Source organism: Pangasianodon hypophthalmus, chromosome 5 (assembly GCF_027358585.1).
Source record: "Pangasianodon hypophthalmus isolate fPanHyp1 chromosome 5, fPanHyp1.pri, whole genome shotgun sequence".
NCBI classification, from domain to species: Eukaryota; Metazoa; Chordata; class Actinopteri; order Siluriformes; family Pangasiidae; genus Pangasianodon; species Pangasianodon hypophthalmus.
The window spans coordinates 26,020,315-26,040,507 of NC_069714.1; the positions used below are offsets into that span (position 1 = coordinate 26,020,315).

General features: G+C 37.2%; 1 protein-coding gene across 8 annotated transcripts in view; it reads right to left on the bottom strand.

Moving 5' to 3' along the window:
- ppp1r1c (protein phosphatase 1, regulatory (inhibitor) subunit 1C) overlaps positions 1-20,193 on the bottom strand; it is a 32,830-nt gene extending 12,637 nt beyond the window's left edge. For 3 of the 8 annotated variants that reach the window (XM_053233980.1, XM_053233982.1, XM_053233981.1), the window contains exons 1-4: positions 19,642-20,187; positions 17,958-18,018; positions 8,121-8,152; positions 7,764-7,821 (exon numbers count right to left, since the gene is read on the bottom strand). In XM_053233980.1, the coding sequence (XP_053089955.1) occupies positions 7,764-7,821; positions 8,121-8,152; positions 17,958-18,018; positions 19,642-20,160 (670 nt within the window). In that variant the 5' untranslated portion in view covers positions 20,161-20,187. Of the gene's footprint in view, positions 1-7,763; positions 7,822-8,120; positions 8,153-17,957; positions 18,019-19,641 lie in introns of all 8 variants that reach the window. The other 5 variants (XM_026913228.3, XM_053233978.1, XM_026913231.3 and 2 more) reach the window with 5 other exon arrangements.

Here is a 20,193-nt window from a genome sequence, read left to right on the forward strand (position 1 = left end):
CTGACTTCTGGGAGTAAGGATGATGGATTCTTTATGTACAGTAATATATCATCAGCATAGAGACTGATTCTGTAATGATATAATTTGTTCTTTTGCTCTTGAGGTAGTTCTATAAAAAGCTGTAATAATGGTGGTGATAATGGTCCTCCTTGTCTATTTCCTCTTTGTAAATGATACAGTAATTATAATCTATTTTTATATTTATTATCACAGATGTATTTTGCAGCATTTTGATGCGGCTATTAAGTTAATATCTAAATGTAGACTTTTAAACCTTATCGAATGCCTTTTCAACATCTAAAAAATAGCATTAGTATAGAATTACTTGATCTAGTAATGAGTATTGGCCTAATGGAGATGAATATGAGTGGCTATTGATTGACTCTGGTTGTGGTTAGTATGAGAAATCTCATTGTGATAAAACAGAATATGCTGAATGGAAGAAAATGAGTGAAAAAGCACACGCTTGTTAAAAGGCATTCATTATCTCATCACAGAAATTCATTCTTATAGAAATACAAACTCGAAGGACTAATAAATAATGAAGTACAGTGAACAGGCTGATCATCCTCTTCCTCTGGCTCTATACATTACCACTTTACTCAGCTGGAGCGTCTCACAGAAACACCACCCAAACACTAAAATCAGGTTTGTGCATTAATTCGTTTAAAGCCTCCACTGCTTTTGTCTTGTTTTCTGAAATGTCTTCTGACTGGCATCCCACCTACTGACCTACGACCTCTGCTGACTCCACCTGAGACCATCCTGCTACCCATAGCTAATTAGCTAGCAGCTTAGCAGCAACACACGGAGCACTGACCATTACTGCATGGACAAATAGTCTCAACTTCAACATATGTGGAAGAGGATTGTGTTTCCTTCGCTCACCAATTAATCACCATTTATGCATTGTGCATTTGGACTGCATATTAATAAGAATTTAAATTCGTGCTAGTTTGGGATCGAGAATGATGTGAAGATTGGTACGTAGGTGAAGTCTAATCTTTGTGGGCACTTTGTCATGTGTCATAACCTGTTTAGCTATCTGAATGTTTATGAAAGATTATACTGAACAGAGATAGTCTATTTCCTTGAAGATTCCTTGTTTTTGTTAATTTTTGAACAATAAGACGTTTACGTTGCTACCATGAAGAAGACATCTTTGCTAATGTTAATGGGACTTCTGGATTTTGGGCAGAGTGAAAGTTTATAATATGTCATTTTGAACATTTAGACCACTATTCTGGTCATACGCAAATCATTAAGGTTAATACAGACCAAAAACAGACAAAGATTTTGATTCCAAAAATGACAGACCAGAGCAAACCAACAATTTACCAATAACTACATTTTTCCATGGACATCCAAGATGAGTCAGTGTTCACTAACATCTGTCCAAATGGCTAATAAATAAATTTGTTTCTTGTGTACATCAACTAGTATGCATGTCTTCCATCATTATTTTCCATTGGAATCTTTGACCACAGATTGTGTGATATAGCGTAATGTATTGGGAAGAGTTTTGGTTGTCCAGTGTTTTTTGGAGAGACGGATGTATTTACACTCGTATAACATGAGGCTAAAATGTGTCTCAGACCTAAATTGATCTCAGTGAGTGAATTTAAATATGTTTTTAATGTATCTTGGCTGCGTTCATACTTGATGTAAAAGAGAAACCTTAATCATTGATTTATGCAACCCATCACTATTTAGCTTCCCAAAACATAAGCACAATGAAACATGCTACATAATATACCAATGCTGACAAGAAGAGAAAACAGACTCCATTCATTCACAGATGTAGTAAAGCGCAAGTAGGAAAAGATGGAAAAGAGGAGAAGAGGTCAAGGATGACATCACAAACACAAACCAGCATTGCCGGGTTGCCATAGATATCGGTATTAAAATCACATGACTGCCATTATTAACAAATACTGAAATTACTAGTTAGGCAAGGTTTTTCATAAAACCTCTGTAGGAGGCTAAGAACCATGGGTTGGATGGAAAAAAACCAAAGAACCCTTAAATGAATAATCCATTCTTAACATCTTGCATATTTATCTTTATACACTATAGGGCCAAAAGTTTGTGGACACCTGACCATAACATTCATACAGCATGTGCTTGTTGAACATCCCATTCCAGATTTAGTCCCAATTTGCTGTTATCCTCCACTCCTCTAAGAAGGCTTTCCATTACATTTTGGAGTGTGGCTGTGGGGATATGTGTTCATTCAGCCACAAGAGCATTAGTGAGGTCAGACAATGATGTTGGGTGAGGAGATCTGGGGTGCAGTCAGTGTTCCAGTTCATCCCAAAGGTGTTCAGTGGGGTTGAGGTCAAGTCTCTGTACAGGCCACTCAAGTTCTACCACTCCAACCTTGGCAAAACATGTCTTCATGTGATAATGACAATGTTCACAGGGGCATTGTCATGTTGGAACATGACAGTGTCCCTGTGGCACCAGTTTGGGGAAGAACCACATACGGGTGTGATGGTCAGGTGTCCGCAAACTTTTGGCTATATATTGTATTTAAATTGTGATCTTCAATGATGTCCAAGATTTATTTTGTAATGAAATTATTTGACTTTTTTTAGTTTAAACTTCTTTTATTGGCAATGGTTAATGGTTTCCTACATTAGCCACAAAGCCCACTGATAGTGGTCCCAGTGGGATTCAGCCCTCTCTTCATCTCTACATAAAGAGAGTAATGCAGCAGTGCTTTAGTTCTTTAGTCTGTTCAGCTCTCTCACCTCCTTATCTGCTCACAGATCAGCTTTCAAAGCTTCAACTTTCATTCTAATACCATCAACTCCATCACACTCATCATCTCGTAGATCGCTAACTAGCCAAGCCAAGATGGAAAATGGTGAGTGGGAAATAAAAGACATTCTTTCTCTTTTGGTTTTAGCAGCTAACAGAGTCAACTTGGTCAATAATACTTATGTTTGAGACTGTTGAAATGTTTCCTCTTATTAAACAATTTTGTATCTGTTTTGTAATAACAATGTCCCCCTGTGACATCAGCATAGCAGACAACCACTAACTTCTCACAGGAATAACGATACAACACCAATCGACAAATTAGCACCAGAATAGCTAAACACATCACAAATATCTCAATATAAACATAAGTGTTAAGAGTCTAGTGCACTATTAATACTGTGAATAACACACAGTGGCCATAGTCTGATTTATGTAGCAGAAGAGATTAAGCCACGATAGGGCAATGGAGTTTTAAAACCTTAAAAATGGCTGACACGCCAATGAGAACGTTGCTACACTGCAAATGGAAATTAGTAGGGAAAATGTTTTTGGAAGACATCTTGGGTTGTGTAGTTTCTCTAATTGGGGTTGTTCTGGCAGCTTATTCATGAGCTCATTCATCTAATGTTCATTTAAGATGTTAAATCTACAAAAATTCAGGTACTAGATAGTCGAGTACATAAGCTATAGTGCATAGTTTGTGATTTGAGGCAAACAGCAAGATTCTAAACCATAAAATGCTAAATAATGTGATTGCTATAATACATGCTAGCATAGCACTGCATTTGCTTGAAAGTCAGCCAGCACTGAAGCTGCGTGTTTGCTGCTGCTGACTCTTTCTTCATTACTGAGAGTTTTGCCGCGCTCAGCTAGCCTGCCCATTTAAGTCCAGCACTCTGAAATGATGCATCTGCACCCGCTGATCGATAAGACTCGCTAATGTGGATTAAGCCGTCCATTCCAGGAAATGGCTCTGTCATGGCCCTTCCTCCGTCCACTTCACTACCTTCACTGGCCCCTGTTCTGTTCACAGCATTCTGTCTCATTGACCCTGTTCAGCTCTTTTGGTCTTGTAACAACGCAGTTGTAAAATGCATTTTAAACTATGCAATTAGTCTACCATCCACCACAGAGTTAGCAGTATAACCACCAATGATGGAAATTGAGCTACATAAGCTCTTCCCATGCTCAGGGATCTTCCTCATGGCAGGTGGAAGTGGAGATAATTAAAGGAGTAAAAGTGAAACATTTGACCAGGAAAAACACAGTTGTCTTAACTGATGGTGGGAAAATAGGCTGATGAGGTGATACAAACCAGGGATCATAACTGGCTTTTGGATGCTCTAAGCTGAGCTAGAGTTCATCCTGAGATAAAAGATTCAGGCTGATTGTACTGATGTATTCAGACAAGTGAGCAAATTGGTGATAGATGGAAAAAGAAACCACAGAACTGTCATGAGAGTTTGGAAAACATCTTATTGTCAAAGCTGACAAAAATGAAACTACTACGGTTTGAGTTCTTTAGATGTTCTCTGATTCATTTAAGCATATGACAGAACCAGTGTTTGATCAGACAGTCTCTAAATCGCCTGTTTGGAGATTTTTAAAATAATGAAACCCCGGCCTCCTTCTTAGAAAGTCTCAACAGAATCCATTAAATCCACCCTGAGGAACATTAGCAGGGTAAAGAGAAGAAGACACTTGCAATCTGTCAGGGATGAAATATGTATGAGGGGAAAAACAAGATGACGAAAGTAAACAGAAAGGTGTATCAGTGAACTGTGCACACTAGGGAAGTGCTGCTTGATCCTTTTACGATGCAGGATGCAGATGACGCAGAATAAACTGCACATGGTGTGCTGTTGCTATCTGCTTGGCACTGTGTGTGTGTGTGTGTGTGTGTGTGTGTGTGTGTGTGGCAGATGGTATGGTTAGGGTCAGTTCATATCCAGAATGGAATCTGTGTCTCATTAAGGTATTGGCCCACAATGAGAATAGCTTCAATGCACATTGGCACAGGTTCTACACATCTCTGGAGTTGTAGAGTGATAACCACCATTCTTCCAAAAGATTTTTTCTCAGTTGGTGTTTTGATGATGGTTGGGGAGAACTGAGAACACATAACTCCAAATTCTCCCATAGGTGCTCATTTGAGTTGAGATCTGGTGAGTGTGAAGGTCATAGCACATGATTTATGTCATTTTCATCCTCAACATATGGTTCAGTGAGACCTGGTGTCCTGTGGATGGGGAGTCATCCTGGAAAAGACCACTCCCATCCAAGAGCCGAACTAAACTGACAATGATACTTTCTGCTCTGAGAACACATTTCAAAGCATTAAACTCATATTTGCAACAGAACAAACTTTCCAGAGCCTAGGGATGTAACCAAATATGAATACATTATTGGGTCTGAACAGATAATGTGTTCTAAACAGATACAAATACGGATACAAATAGGAGGTGCATTGTTGAAAGGTTCACAAGGCATCTGGTTGATACTAGAGCTATGCATAAGGATGCAACAAAAAAGTGGCACAACACAGAGCTTTTTACTTTCATGTGGGTGGTCAGAGATGAAGCTCTTAGGATATAGAAAGATTAACACAAATGTGTGCTGCTGCACAATGCATTTACAAAATAACTTTACATAATAACAAAGTATTTACTTTGAGAAGTAGAATTAATTCTTTGGGGTTTTTTTGTTGGTGGGTGGGTCAAATCCCAAGAAAGCAACAGTGACCATGCTGTCTGGATAAGATGGATGGCATACTCTCTCAATCACAGTGAGACTAGCAAAACAAGGGTGATGTATGAGGAATAGGGTAGACAGCAGTTTTCCTCCAAGTGTGTTACTCTGCCTTGTGATGCAGCGTGAGCAGCAGTTTGAAAAGATGCTGTTGGCTGACTTCACACGTCTCAGAGGAAGCATGTGTTATCTTTCAACCTCTTTGGTTGGTAGCTTGATCACTAATAATAATAATACTACTTTCTGCTAGTGAAATTGTGGAACTGTGTTTATTAGTGCCAAGTTAATGGTAAATTAATTTCACATAAAATATGCCAGAATAGCACAAAAACAATACAACATGGGAATATTAACAGTCTGACGCAGAAGTTCTAAGTCACATGACCTGCTAGAGGGCAAAAAGTTGTCTTATAGTCAGAGGTGGATACTTGAGTTATATCCTTTGTTATATTATTTTGGCATGTTTATACTTTACTTGATTGTTGTTGAAATTGAATACTTGTGCTCTTACTTTATTACATTTTCAGGACAAATAACGTACTTTTTACTCCTAACGTTATTATTTAGGCCTTCCAAATACTTAACAAATTTCAAAGGTCTCTTCTTCTCTTATCTAGCTAATGACTGTATGCTATATATCACTCAAATGGGCTTAGATTAAGGTCTAATCATTTCAGTGTAGCATCCAATCAGGTCAGAAAGAATGATCAAGAATCGTGCCAATTTGTCCTTGACCTACTAATGCTACACAACGTATTTGGCTCTATAGCTATCTGTATGTATTTGAATATGGATAATCCACCAGACTGCAGTGTTGAACATGAGGATGAGTGACCCTGGCTCTACCTCACTAGAATTTTTTATTATGCTGGAATAAGTAAAGACTCGTGTAAAATGAGGCATCTCTTATACCTCCCTAGAAGGCATGAACTACATTTAATCTAAAAAAGCACATCGATGTCATTTACTAACAATAACTGTCTATAATGAACTAAGTTAGCATTTTTTCTTTGCTAATGTCGGCTTAGATTAGCAATAAATCCAGTAGCTAACATACTTGACTAGGCAGCAAGTCAAATTCTAGCGAATGGTAAATATTTCAAATGTACAGAGGTTGCATGATGTTTTCAGGCAAAGTAACTTGATTTCATCTGCTAAAAACACTGATTTTTTTTTAATTACTTTTTCTTGAGTACATTTTTGGCTCCATACTTCCACTTCCAAATAAGAAAGATTTTGACACATTATCTATACTTTCACTTGTATAATTCCTCAGTACTTTGCCAATGCCTTCTTACAGTACAGATAACATGCTACACTGCTACTATTTTTGCATAAATAGGGAATCATGGATCTAAAAATGAGCTATGTATGTGATATTATCCAGTTAAGCTGTGTATGATAGAAGCATATGTGGATTAGATTAAGAATTATTTAATTATTTAATTATTTTTTTATTTAATTTTATTTTTTTATTCCAGGTCTCAACAAGCCACAGTTTATTCTTTTCATCCGCATTAACACATCTGATACTAGTCAGACAGGAATTGGTCATTAGCAGGATGAAAGAAACACAGTGACCTCTCACAGGACTGTACACTTATTCAATCAGCGTATTTACAAGACACAGCTAATTAAAACCCACATCAATACAGATGACGCAAATGCCGGCACAAGAGCAAGAGTCTACAGACATCTATACTTAACTGACACAAAGTGAGTAGTGATGCAACGAGCTTCAGCAGCATTATCTATAGCTAATTATATGATCAGTTATCACTAATGGATAATTCATGTCCAGATGTGCAGTAGAGTGGTGCCGAGGGGCATGGATTAGATGGTCACATGATCAGTCAGGTACGAGGAACTAAAATAACAGCATGTGATGTGATTCCGATAAAGTAGTCAAGAGAAAGGCGAATCAGATCATGTGGAGGGGAAAGTGGAGTGTGTGCTGTGAATATTATTATTATTATTATTATTATTATTATTATTATTATTTGCAATTATTATTTGCAATTTGCATTTCCTGAAATATTCCTGAAATATTGTGTCTGCAATGAGATGATGAAGGGATAAAAATGAAGGGGTGAAAGAAAGAAAGAATTAAAGCAAAAAAGAAGGACAAAGTATAATAATAATAATAATAATAATAATAATAAGTAATGGGGAGTGGTATCACAGGTCCAGATGGCACTGCTGTGTGTGTGTGTGCGTGTGTGTGTGTGTGTGTGTGCGTGTGTGCGCACCTCTCATGGTGGGTGGTGTGTACACACTGGTCTTCCTCTGGGCCGGAGACAGTTGAGTCTGGCGTGTTCAGTGGAAAAGTGGAAAAACACAGCGTGAGACAGAAGCAGGATCACTTTACACGCTCACTCTATTTTAGGCAGAGCGATCGACGAGAAAATAAGCATCAAGGTCTTGTTTCAGAGCAGAGAATTCTGGGTACACGTAATAAGAGGCATTCACTGAACACGTCATTACGTGTGTGTGAGTGTAAGAGGGGACGGTGGATCAAAGTGGCGCTTTAAAAGGTTAAGTGGAGGTTAAGCTAAGAGGGATCTGAGCTGTTCCTTCAGCACATTAACACATACAAAGGTCCTTACCTCTGACTGACCACTTGCCGACTGCTTATCATCTGGAGAGAGAGAGAGAGAGAGAAAGAGAGAAACAGAAAGAAAAAGAGAGTGAGGGAGAGAGATAAACAGAGAGAAAAAGAGTGAGAGAGAGAAACAGAGACACAGAGAACAAGAGAGTGCGAGAGTGATAAACAGAGAAAGAGAAACAAAGACACAGAGAAACAGAGAAAAAGAGAGAAACACAAAGAGAGAGTGAGTGAGAGAGTGATAAACAGGGAGACAGAAAGAGAGACACAAAGAGACAGAGACACAGAGAAATGGAGAGAGTGTTCAGCAAAATCTAATCCACAAGCAAGCTTTTGATGATTTGATGACCACTTTAAAGGAACAGTCCGCCAAAATGTAACACGATTTTCCTCTTACACCAAATACACTCAATCAGCCAAAACAGGTCTGCTGTCCAACGTTTGCTTGGAGAGTTTTCTACTGAATCTTTCTTTTTCCAAAAAAAAAAAAAAAACAGTTTATGTTCAATTGTCACCCTTGTTTGAGTTCATAATTCCTGATCCTGCATTGTAGATCCTGTAGATTTGTAGCTAAGAACTGCTGCTGTAATCATAAACACTGCCCTGTGCTCACCCCAGGACTCTTATTCACACTCTGCTCCTCCTGAACATCCTGTAAACACACTTCGCCAATAGCTTTAAGCTGCCATTTTAGCATTGTGCAAACTCCATTTGGAGAAGGCGGACACGTCCCTGCAACCAAATGACACGTCATATTCTCATGAATAACTGAGATGATGGCAGGTAGAAACAAACGAGGAAAACCAGGCAAAAGAGCAGAACAGCTGGGTTGTGGTTATATCTGTACATCAAAGGAAGTGGAGATATCTCGTATTAAAAATTATACAAAATGATTTATTGTGATGATACTTGTTGTGCTCCTATTAGTTTAGGAAGTAATGACTTCTGTCTATATGTTTGTCATATTCTGACGTAGAAATAAAAGGGAAAAAAAGAATATGATTTATATGAACTATCAATGATGAACTGTGGTATAAAAGAATGTGCGAAATGTCTAAAAGCTGAGGTTGTGCTGAAAAAAATACCAAAGATACCAAACACTTGAGTTACAAACTTCTTTTAAAACTTTTTAAAAGGATTAAATGAGCACATGCTCACCTTCAAAGATCTAATTTGGCTCAATAATGCCATTTCTACTGTAGAATCATACTGGAGCTACAGTATATTATCTTCCAGAATATTTCTAGCATACAATTCTGCCATCAAACCTTCCCCACACCTCCCACCTGAGTCTGTTCCTGGCACAAAGTATTGAGCTCATTTCTTTAGATAACAGTGAGTTTTATAGTACATAGTGCCAAAAACCAAATAAGCAAGCCGCTTTGAAACGCTGAGCAACTCAACAAGACAGAGTGAAGTAATGATTTAGACATGCCGTTTAGACAACAATTATGAACTAGAGGTTATAACCTGTTAACTATTTTAGTGTTGAGTACATATTATTTTTGCTTAAAATGTCATTTTAAGACAAACTCATCCAATATTAGTACACAGTATTTACAGATTTTCATGCTCTTATTTTGAACAAATCACATCACCCAAACAAAGTACTATCTACTGCTTTTATCAAGCCACAGGCATTAAATTATCAGAATGGCATCCAACAGTCCATGATGTGTTTGTGTTGAGTGTCAGTTATTCATCACACACACACACACACACACACAATGTTGATATCATGGACATAATATCGTCATTACCCTGTGTTTTATCTCAGCCTTCTGAGCTAATATCTGACAGCACAAGGACGACTGGCTTCCTTACTCACTTCATGCCACTTACATGTTGACATAAACGGCATGAAGCAACATGAAGGAACAGAACTGTAGCTACATTTACAAATGTAGAGTTATAACTGTCTGTTTCCTAATGTTTTCTTTATTGTTTTGAATTTCAGTCAATTTTGCCAGACTTCATAACCCTAAAAAGATGCTAGCTAGCATACAGTATCTTAATGCTGTGTATGAGTTAACTAGTGGGAAATCAGAACTTGAAATAAGGACAGTCATTTTCAACTTCCGTGCCTTTGAGAGGCGAAGTGTGAAAAGTTGTCTTTTGTTGAGTGATATATATTTTTACCTTGTAGATTTACCTCCTCAAATCAGTAAACTGTATAGTCAATCTTATAGATTTAACAAGCGAGTATGTCTATACATTGATTGATTTAAAGTAAAGTAAAGAAGTGCTACTGTGTTTACTGTGGATGCTGTGAGCAGCCATGTTGATATGACGTCACTTGCTGAACTCAGTTGCTGGATTGAGGAGACCTTTTCAACTTTCTGATTTTTTTTCCTAAATTCAGAGTTACGATATTTCAGTGAACTCAGCATAATTATCCAGTATTAAATTGAAGTGAAAAAATGGTGGATGGAACTGTTGTTACTTTGCTAATGAAGATGGAAAAAGGAGGTGATAGAAAATGCGGATTGAAGAAAGAAAGAAAGAAAGGACATAAAACATAAATACACTGATCAGCCATAACATTAAAACCACCTGGCTAATATTGTGTAGGTCCCCCTTGTGCTGCCAAAACAGCTCTGACCCATCGAAGCAGGACCCAAGGTTTCCCAGCAGAACATTTCCCAGAGCATTACACTGCCTCCACCGGCTTGCCTTCTTCCCAAAGTGCATCCTGGTGCCATCTTTTCCCCGGGGAAGCGACGCACACGCACCCGGCCATCCACATGATGCAAAAGAAAACGTGATTCATCAGTCCAGGTCACCTTCTTCCATTGCTCCATGGTCCAGTTCTGATGCTCATGTGCCCATTGGAGGTGCTTTCGGCAGTGGACAGAGGTCAGCATGGGCATGCTGGCCAGTCTGCGGTTACGTAGCAAGCTGCAATGCACTGTGTGTTCTGACACCTTTCTATCATAGCCAGCATGAACTTTTTCTGCAATTTGTGCTACAGATCCTTACACTGGCCCATTTTTCCTGCTTTCAACACAACAACTTCGAGAACTGACTGTTCACTCGCTGCCTAATATATCCCACCCCTTGAAAGGTGCCATAACGAGATAATGTTATTCACTTCACCTGTCAGTGGTTTTAATGTTATGGCTGATTGGTGTAAATAAATAAAAAAATTAAATAAGTAAATAAATAAATACATAAGTAAATCAAAACTAATATGATTATATATAAATAAAAAGATAAGTATTGATTTGAATAGGAGTCTAGTATATTCCCAGGATATTGCTGTATAAACAGTCCTAGTTGTAATCATCATATTAATCACTGCAAATTTGCTTCAATTTAACAATATGGTTTCCCCTCTCACTATTCATTTATAAAATAGCACTTGATCCAGCACATCCTATTATTTTGCATTGTACAGAAAATATGAAGCTTAGGCAGGGATGATAAACACATTTGTAGCAAGTGATGAAGCCTATGTCCCAAACTTTCAATTTGCTATTTTCATTGTTTAATGAAATAATTCCAATGTTTTCCCCATGGTTTGAAGGATAAGCTGACTGAGCACACATCTGCTACACTTACATCTAACTTTAATTAATAATTTTATTAATAATTTGCAACTAACTATGCAAAAATGGGAAATCTGTTTTCTTCAGGATTATGTAATAATAACAACAATGTTTTTAGAAAAATAATTTCTCAGCGTTTTGATCTTGGGAACAGAACAGAAAGTCTGTTCTCTGAAATACAGCTGAAAAAGAACAAGATATTTAAGTGTCTTTTCAGCTTCCAAAAATCCATTAGGCTGCATGAGCCTGGTCTTTTACCTTTTTTTTTTTAATTTGGATATTCATCATGCAAAATATCATACATAACAAGAAAAGTAAACAGAACACCTGGCGTTCACTAAGTGTACCTTAAAGAACCATTAAAACATATGATTCCTAACAGACTAATGTCTATTAAAAAGTGTGTACAAGGCACCTAATGTACTGCACTGTGCTCAATTCATGTTTTGGATAAACTGTGCACAAAAGATTATTGTTGTGTGGATGTGAAGTGTATCTGCAGGACTGGTTGGCGTCATAAGGAGTTGCCGTAGCCAGGAAAAATGGCTCCAACATTCCCATTCCCTAAAGACATGAGCTACACACACTCACTGTTTATAGACCCTCCACTCACTGACTCACTTATAGACCCTCATTCGCTCAGTGTGTGAGACACACAACTGCTTTTTATAGATACTTTACTCACTCACTCGCTTACTAACTTCTCACTTACTCAGACGATCAGCTACCAATTTGTGGTCAAAGTGCCCTCATTATAGAGAGCCCTTACTTGTCACAGATTAAAATTAAATTAAGCAAAACAAAGCAATGAAAACAAGGAATACAGATGAGATGCTCAGTAACACAACAATCTGTTTGTATGACGTCACTGCTTCATACACACAGCAGGAAATCATTACACACAGGACGTTATTATGCAAGAGTCCACAGGAGTGTATTCCAACCTGCACCACCAAACAACATGTTCCAGCTCTAATGAAGAAAACTGTGCCAAACGTTCGGAGAGGCAGCAATGACATGACGCAAGTTTACAGCCTCTTCAGAAAGGTTTCTTTATAAGGCACCAGCGGCACGTTTTTACGAACGCACAGAAATGCCAACTACACAAAGAAGTGCCTGTAGTCTGAATGGTGCACTGTGCATCCTCGCTCCCACTCACGCCCCTTACCATTAGACGCCACAAAACCGAATAACCACACACTCCACACAAACCACAACACTACACACCATATATGAGTGAAATTAAACAGACTTTTTGGCAACATATAAGTCCAAGAAGATGTGTCTGTTGAGTCATTTCCAGGATAATCAAATAATCAATCGCTTTGTCTCTGCTGAGAATTCCCAGTTGGGGAGATGGGTGAGAAAAACCTGGAAATAAAAACTTCTAATCAAGAGAGACAAAAGTTAACAATAAATCCCCATTTTCAATTGGCGCCTCTTGACCGGCAGATAGATGCCACCACTGGCTGGATTAATTTTAATTAGTGTTCAGAAGATTTGAGCCCCAAAAAAAAGTCTGAAAAAACAGACAGACCGATACAATCAACATCTAAATTACCCCATTTCACCAATTTCCATACTTTTCAAAGTTGACTTACAAAACATAACAACACAGGCATCTTTTCCTTATCGAGTATCTCAGGATATTAATGTGTTTCTACAATCAGGGATGTAACCAGGCATACTATCAACACCAGCATTAACCTTGACTCTGATTGTAAGAAGTCATTCGCCTGGACACATTTAGCTAGACAACGCAATCGACAAGACAATGTGCTAGCTAGCATATCTTAATTACCCAGCATCAAGATGGAGAGTGGGCCATATGTTTGGACATTTAAGTTTTGAAAGATACATCAATATTTACATGGGGAAAAATCTCTCCATATTCAGACTCGAGTCAGATTTTCTGGATTTTTGAAAAAGTCAGGGATAGAAAATGTGGCCTGAAGAAGCAGATAATGTTGTAACATTAAAAAAGAAAATGAAAAAGATAAATAAATAAAGACAAATGTGATGATATACATGAAAAGATGGTGAGCATTGATTTGAATATTGATTTGTGTTTGTACAGCCAGGAAAGGGAAATACAACCAGCAGGACTATCGATGCCAATATTAACCCCAACTTTCGGTTTTGAAAAATTTTATTTTGACTTCATGACTACAACACATGACCAAGGTGATACCCAATCAATAAGAAGTGCAGGATACACGCAAATGAATAATCTTGTAGGTATTACCACAATCGCACAAACAATGCAATCGAGTCCCAACATGCAATCAGTGTTGAGTTTCATTCTATTTATACAGCTCTATGTGGACACACATGTATTAGTTTGTATGTTATTAATACAGAAATGATGAGGGCAAAGAAATTTTTTTTATATCAAAACTATGGTGTTGCGTTTCACAGATGCTTCTTCATTATCAGAAATAACAAAAATGCTTGAGTGGAGGTTTAGATATTAATTCATAATAAACCCAAATAATAAACCCAAATAAAATTCTTCTGCCACATCCCTTTCAACTAGAGACTGGGATTAAAAAAGATCATATCAAAACTATGACTTCTTTCTTTCCATTCTTTTCAAACCATTTCTTCTTTCGGTTGTCTTTGCAGTCTTTGGCGCTCTTGTCTTCTTAGAAGAAAAAGTACACTCACTTAAAAAAATCCCTTTACTTGCAGCTAAATTGTAAGGTCCATTTGATTGGAGGGAAGCAAACTTCTGCACCCAGCTGTGGATTAGTGACCCCACGAACTGGACATGTGGTCAGTATTAATGTGTGTGTTCACAGTGGTTTGTCCTTCAGGCATAAAAACATTCTTAAGTCTACACACACAACACATGAAGCTCCTTTGAATTGCTCAGAAACCAGGACCAGCTAGAGCAGCTAGAGAAGTATCATAAAACTGGCATTTATTAAACTGCGAGTGTTAATGGAGAACCCTTGCTTTCCAAACAAACAAACAACAACACTTGGAGTACAAGTGCATTTATGATTGTGCTGCTGAAGGCACACCATGGATATTTTGAGTGTTAATTGGTTACTTTGTGTAAGATCTGGGAAATAATTATTTTGGTTTTGGATGGGAACACCATGCATTACTGCAGCCCAAGTGAAAAATTGGAGAATAGGACATCTTTGTGTTTTGCTTCGACTGTGTCACTCTGCATGGTTCTCCTTGTTCCATATGGTGAAGCAACAGGGAGGCTGTTTGTAAGATATCAACTTGCGCTCCAATGCCACACACACACACACACACACACACACACACACACACACACACACACAATTTCACAAATGTCTTAGTGGACAGCTGGGCTCTGAAATCTCTCAAAAGCATACACCACTGCTAAAATCTTTATCAATGTTCAATTAGATTGAAGTCCTCTGAATTTTTTATGAACATGTCAGAGAGCAGATATACCAAAGTCTAGGAAGTCTTTAAGAAATCTCACAATGTACCACGAAACCAAAATCTTTACAAACGTCCCAGAATACAAGTAGACCAAAATATATATTTTTTGTTAGTAATGTTCAAATGTACTTCTAGAACATGATACACAATCTTTATGAATGTCCAGCATACAGACGAACCAAGGTAAATGAAATTTTACGTATTGTGTCGGGTCACAGCTGGACCACAGCAGGACCACAAATCGTTATCAACATGCCAGTTAAACAAATCTACAAATTGACCCAGAAAACAAAGTTTTTGATGCCTTTCTAAATATCTTAGTCAGATCAAAATTATGGAGATATTTTGTATTATTCCACATCACTGCTAACCCTCAATGCATAGTGTCCACACTTATGGACAGTCAATTTAATGCTCTTTTTTATATTTTAGGAAAATATAAGATGTAAATCACCTCCAAATCTATTGAGGGCATTACTGTAAATTAATGCAAACTTTGGTAGCTCTCTAAAATAACTTTCTACATAAAATAAATAAAATAAACAACAAAATAAATAGCAAAATAATCAAAGTGAAAAATGTTTTTGTGCCAGACTCCACTGAACACGTTAGATTTAAAAATTGTTTTTATTGTGTTTGTTTTCCAGAAGATGGATGCAACAGTCCTAAAATGCGTATACTTTGTATGTTCAGAAATAATATTTTCTAACATTTGTCTTACTTAACTTTGTCTTTTGTCTCAGCATTACATATTTTAGACTTAAATGTACAAAATTTAGAAGAATTAAAAGACATTAGAAGATTTTTTTTGTTATTATTTTACTATTTTTATTATTACTGTTTTAACTTATGGACAATCCATTTACCTTTTAATATTTGATATTGACAGAACCAAAAATAATATATCATGCAATTTTAAGTTAAAAAAAAATCTAAACAATCTGAATATGTGTATAAATAATTCAAGCATGAAAGGGTTAAATTCTTGATTCTGATTGGTCAAAAGGTGTTGAATCATTTTCTATAACAGCATTTCACACAGAACTTCTGACTGTAATTCATATCACATTTTTATATTATATATTCGTTCTAATGTTACTGGTTCTATAGTACCAACTTATGCATCGCAAACGTGCCACAAAAATGAATTTAAAATGTGTGTAATTGTTAATATGATGAAGTTTTTGGAAGGAGTCTCCAGTGTTATCACCTTGTAACAGACAGAAGTAAAACTGTAACTCAAAACAAGTGTTTTAACATTGGAAAGTCTACAGAACAGAGGTCTTTGCGGTTTCTCGGTCTTATTAAATGTTTATAGCAGTTATAAATAATAACAGTAACTAGCAAGTTTCGTGGATATTGTAATGTAGCTATAAACAGATAAAAGTATAATGTGCTGTTCTCCTGGTGTAAGAGGAATAAAATGTGCTCCTATAGGAAAATATTAACAGCGGTGGTGGTAACAGTAACTAAGCTTTGTCTCAGGTCACATACCCACATACCCACCACCCCACTGTTGATTATTTTCCGATAAAAGCACAAACCCAAATGTTATATATCTCACTTTTTCTCAGCAGATAGACTAACCATAGCTTGATCAAAGCCAGTTAAACTTTTGGAAATACTCCAGTCCAAAGGTAAAAATTAAACCTTCATAAATCTCAAAGCGTCCGTTAGAACAATATCACTAAAATGTTTAGTAATATCTCAGAGTACAGACAAAACAACGTCTCAGAAATGTTTTTAAAATGACACAGCATACAGGTACACCAAAGTCCCTGAACCTGTAAATAAATATCCCAGTCTAAAGCTTGTCTAAACAAATGTCTTTGAAATCTTCCTGAATGACCAAGCTGAAAACTTTTAAAATGTCCCAGGAAAAAGTTGGAAAAGATTGTCCAGTTAAATAAAAGTGAATAGTTAGATGAAAGTGATTAAGAATGTCCAAGACTAAAGCTGGACCAAAGTCTCTGATATCTTCTCAGTACACAACATCAATACAACACAACAACAACTTGACCACCGTCCCTGAAACCTCCACCGAGCTCGTCACGCTTCACCCAAAATCCCAAACACCAGACAAAACAACTCACAAAACAAACACACTATCTCATACTCAAGGAGACTGATAAAAGCAACAGGAATTCTCTCAAGGCCCAAAGAGTATATCCATAAATCTTATCATTCCTACAGATATGAATGTATGTGTGTGTGTGTGTGTGTGTGTGGATTGCAGTAACATTTACATCAAGCCTAACATGAATGATATCAACAAAAAGGGTCAGGAAATGAATGTTTCTTGAGTTGTGGGGACATCCGATTCTACACACCATGTTTCCAAGCGCACCTGATATTACTTGTGATTTGTTGATGAATCAGGTGTTTGAACAGGAATGTAGGTCATACAAGCCTTGTATGGCTCTCAGTATAGTGTTTCCCAGTGAACAGTAAAGTAATGGTTATTATTTTTCACAGCCCCAACATATTAGACATGGTTCATGTAGAGATTTATGAGCACATCATAAGTTAAATCCAGTGTGTTCGAAATGAATGAAGGCCCAGAAGCGAAAGCAAAATGTGTCAGCAAGTAATTACCATCAAAGGTGCCAATACTTTTAATTCATTTTAAAAAGCATGCATATTGTGAATGATTTACGTAAATGTCCCCGAGCATTATATTTACTTATTTATTTTTAGGTTTGTTAATATAGTTTACTGGGTAATAGGGAGCTCTTGGAGTTGTGTGCACTTTTTCAGCCTTGACCCAAAAGACTCCAGTTTGAACCAAATCTCTTTGTGCACACACTCCAGATAAGTATGCTTGTGTGTAATGAGGGGGTTTTGCAACCAGAACATAATGTTACCTGATGCATTGGGGTCGTTATAGATGACAAGAGTGGCTGGAGTGGGCCTTCGTTTGCGTATCTGTGGAGCAGAGAGCGAAAAAAAGAGGGTTTTGTTCATGTGTGTTACTTCTTTTCATTTAACTGTGTCTCAAAAGTTGTAGCATATGGTGGAAATAAAACTGCAAGGTGGAATGGTATAAGTAGGAAACGCAACAGGAGAGATTTTGTAAAAATTGAATTTATCAGTATGTAAAGGTGAGGATAAACATATTCAGCTGACTGAATATGTTAAATGAGTGCAGATTGTATAAAATATTTGGCATATGTTTAGAATTTATCTCAGAAACCACGTGACTCAGACAATATTTGTGGCACAGGGTTGGGAAAAGTGAATTTGGTGATTATGCTGCAAAAAAATGACATCTAACAAGTACAAATATCTTGAATATGGTCAGATTTATCTAGTGTCAACTATTATAAGATTGTAATCAATCAAATAGAAGATTATTAAACCTATTTCTAGACATTTTCTACTCATTTCAAGCTTGAAATAGTCTTGGCAAATAATCTTTTATTTTAATCTTAAAATAGGAAATAATACATATATTTGACTATATTCAAGATGTCAATGTTTTGCAGTGTAGAAATGTGATTTATAATTTTCTTGTCATGTGTTTTGTTTATCAGTTAATTGATGAATGTATTTATTAATTTATGTATGTATACTTCTGTGTAATTTTAGCATTTATGCAAGTCAACTGTGAAGGCTAAAAAAAAAAGCCAGGTTCACAAATTGACAACTTGATTATGATGATGCTTAATGCTAAACGATTATCAAACGCTATTTGTTCTACTGTATATTTCAACACTATCATCCAGCAAGTTAACACCTTTTTTGAAACATCAGCACATAAAATCAGCACTGTGTATTAATCAGATCAACAGTCTGTTTATCCCTTCTTCTGTCAAGAACTTGCATTTTGATCAACTAGGTTTTTTTTTTCCTCGAGATGCATTGTTGTACTTTTATTAGCTGTCCAACTACTGATAACTGTGAGCTTTTCCTGAAAGCTGAACCCTGCACTATAGTCAGTTTCACCCCTGCTCTCCTTCACCATCTTTATTGTACACTTATAGCTCTATAATCATGTAGCCATGTCTCTCTTTCCTCTCCAGAGTGATCAGGATACTCAGAATTAGATCTGACGCTGCCTCTTCTAATGGACCTCTAACTCAGCACAAGCGAGGTAGCTGCTGATTGGCTAAACTGGCATCATCGCCATCATAAAATTGGCTCAGTGTGTTACAGTTACCATCAGTACTCCATCTGCTCTGAAGAAATTCTGCTTTTCACACTCTGGGATTGAGAAAACATTGCACACTGCATCATTTCACACTTCATGATTTTACTAGATAATATTTTACTACATGAAGTCTTCCTGAGTCAGAAATGTTTATCACATTACTGCACCATATTATTATTATTATTATTATTATTATTATTATTATTATGATTATTAATAATTTTCTTTAAAACAAGAGTGGACACCATCATGATCAGCATTAATTGACATTAATTCTGTCTAAATTAATATCTAAATAAATTTGGCAGGAAGATAAATAAAATTAAAAAATAAAGAATAAAGCTATGAGATCACCATGAATTAGTAACAAGACCCACTGAGTCTCTGTCTCTACTCACATGTTCTGCTGCCTGAGGGTCCAAATGGCTCTGAAACAGCGGGACGGCAAACTGGATCTTCTTAGGACTGTTGGGCTCCATGGTGTTGAGAGTTAACGGAAGAACGGAGAGTGGAAAGCAGAGTGTGAGGGTAAAAGAAACAGAGTGAAAAGGACAAAGAGCAGCTGTGTGGTCACGCATACAGCCGCTCCACTCTCCACTGGCCCCCTCCTTATGAGAGCCGGTGATTAGTCTCCCTCCTGGACCGCCCGCCTTCTCCTGTTCCACCACGCAGTGAGAGAGAGACAGAGAGAGAGAGAGAGAGAGAGAGAGAGAGAGAGAGAGAGAGAAAGAAAGAAAGAAAGAAAGAAAGAGAGTACAGAGTAATAAAAAGATGGAATTAGTCTGTTGGTTTGTTTCTCTCACTCCTCCATAAAACACTTTCTCTAGCGCCAAGCATTCAGGACTCCCTCGGTTATCTTCTGCCCTCTGGCCTCTCTGTAAGAGTGTGTGAGTGTGTGTGTGTGTGTGTGTGTGCATGTGTGTGTGGCCTCAGATGGCCGAGGTTTATCC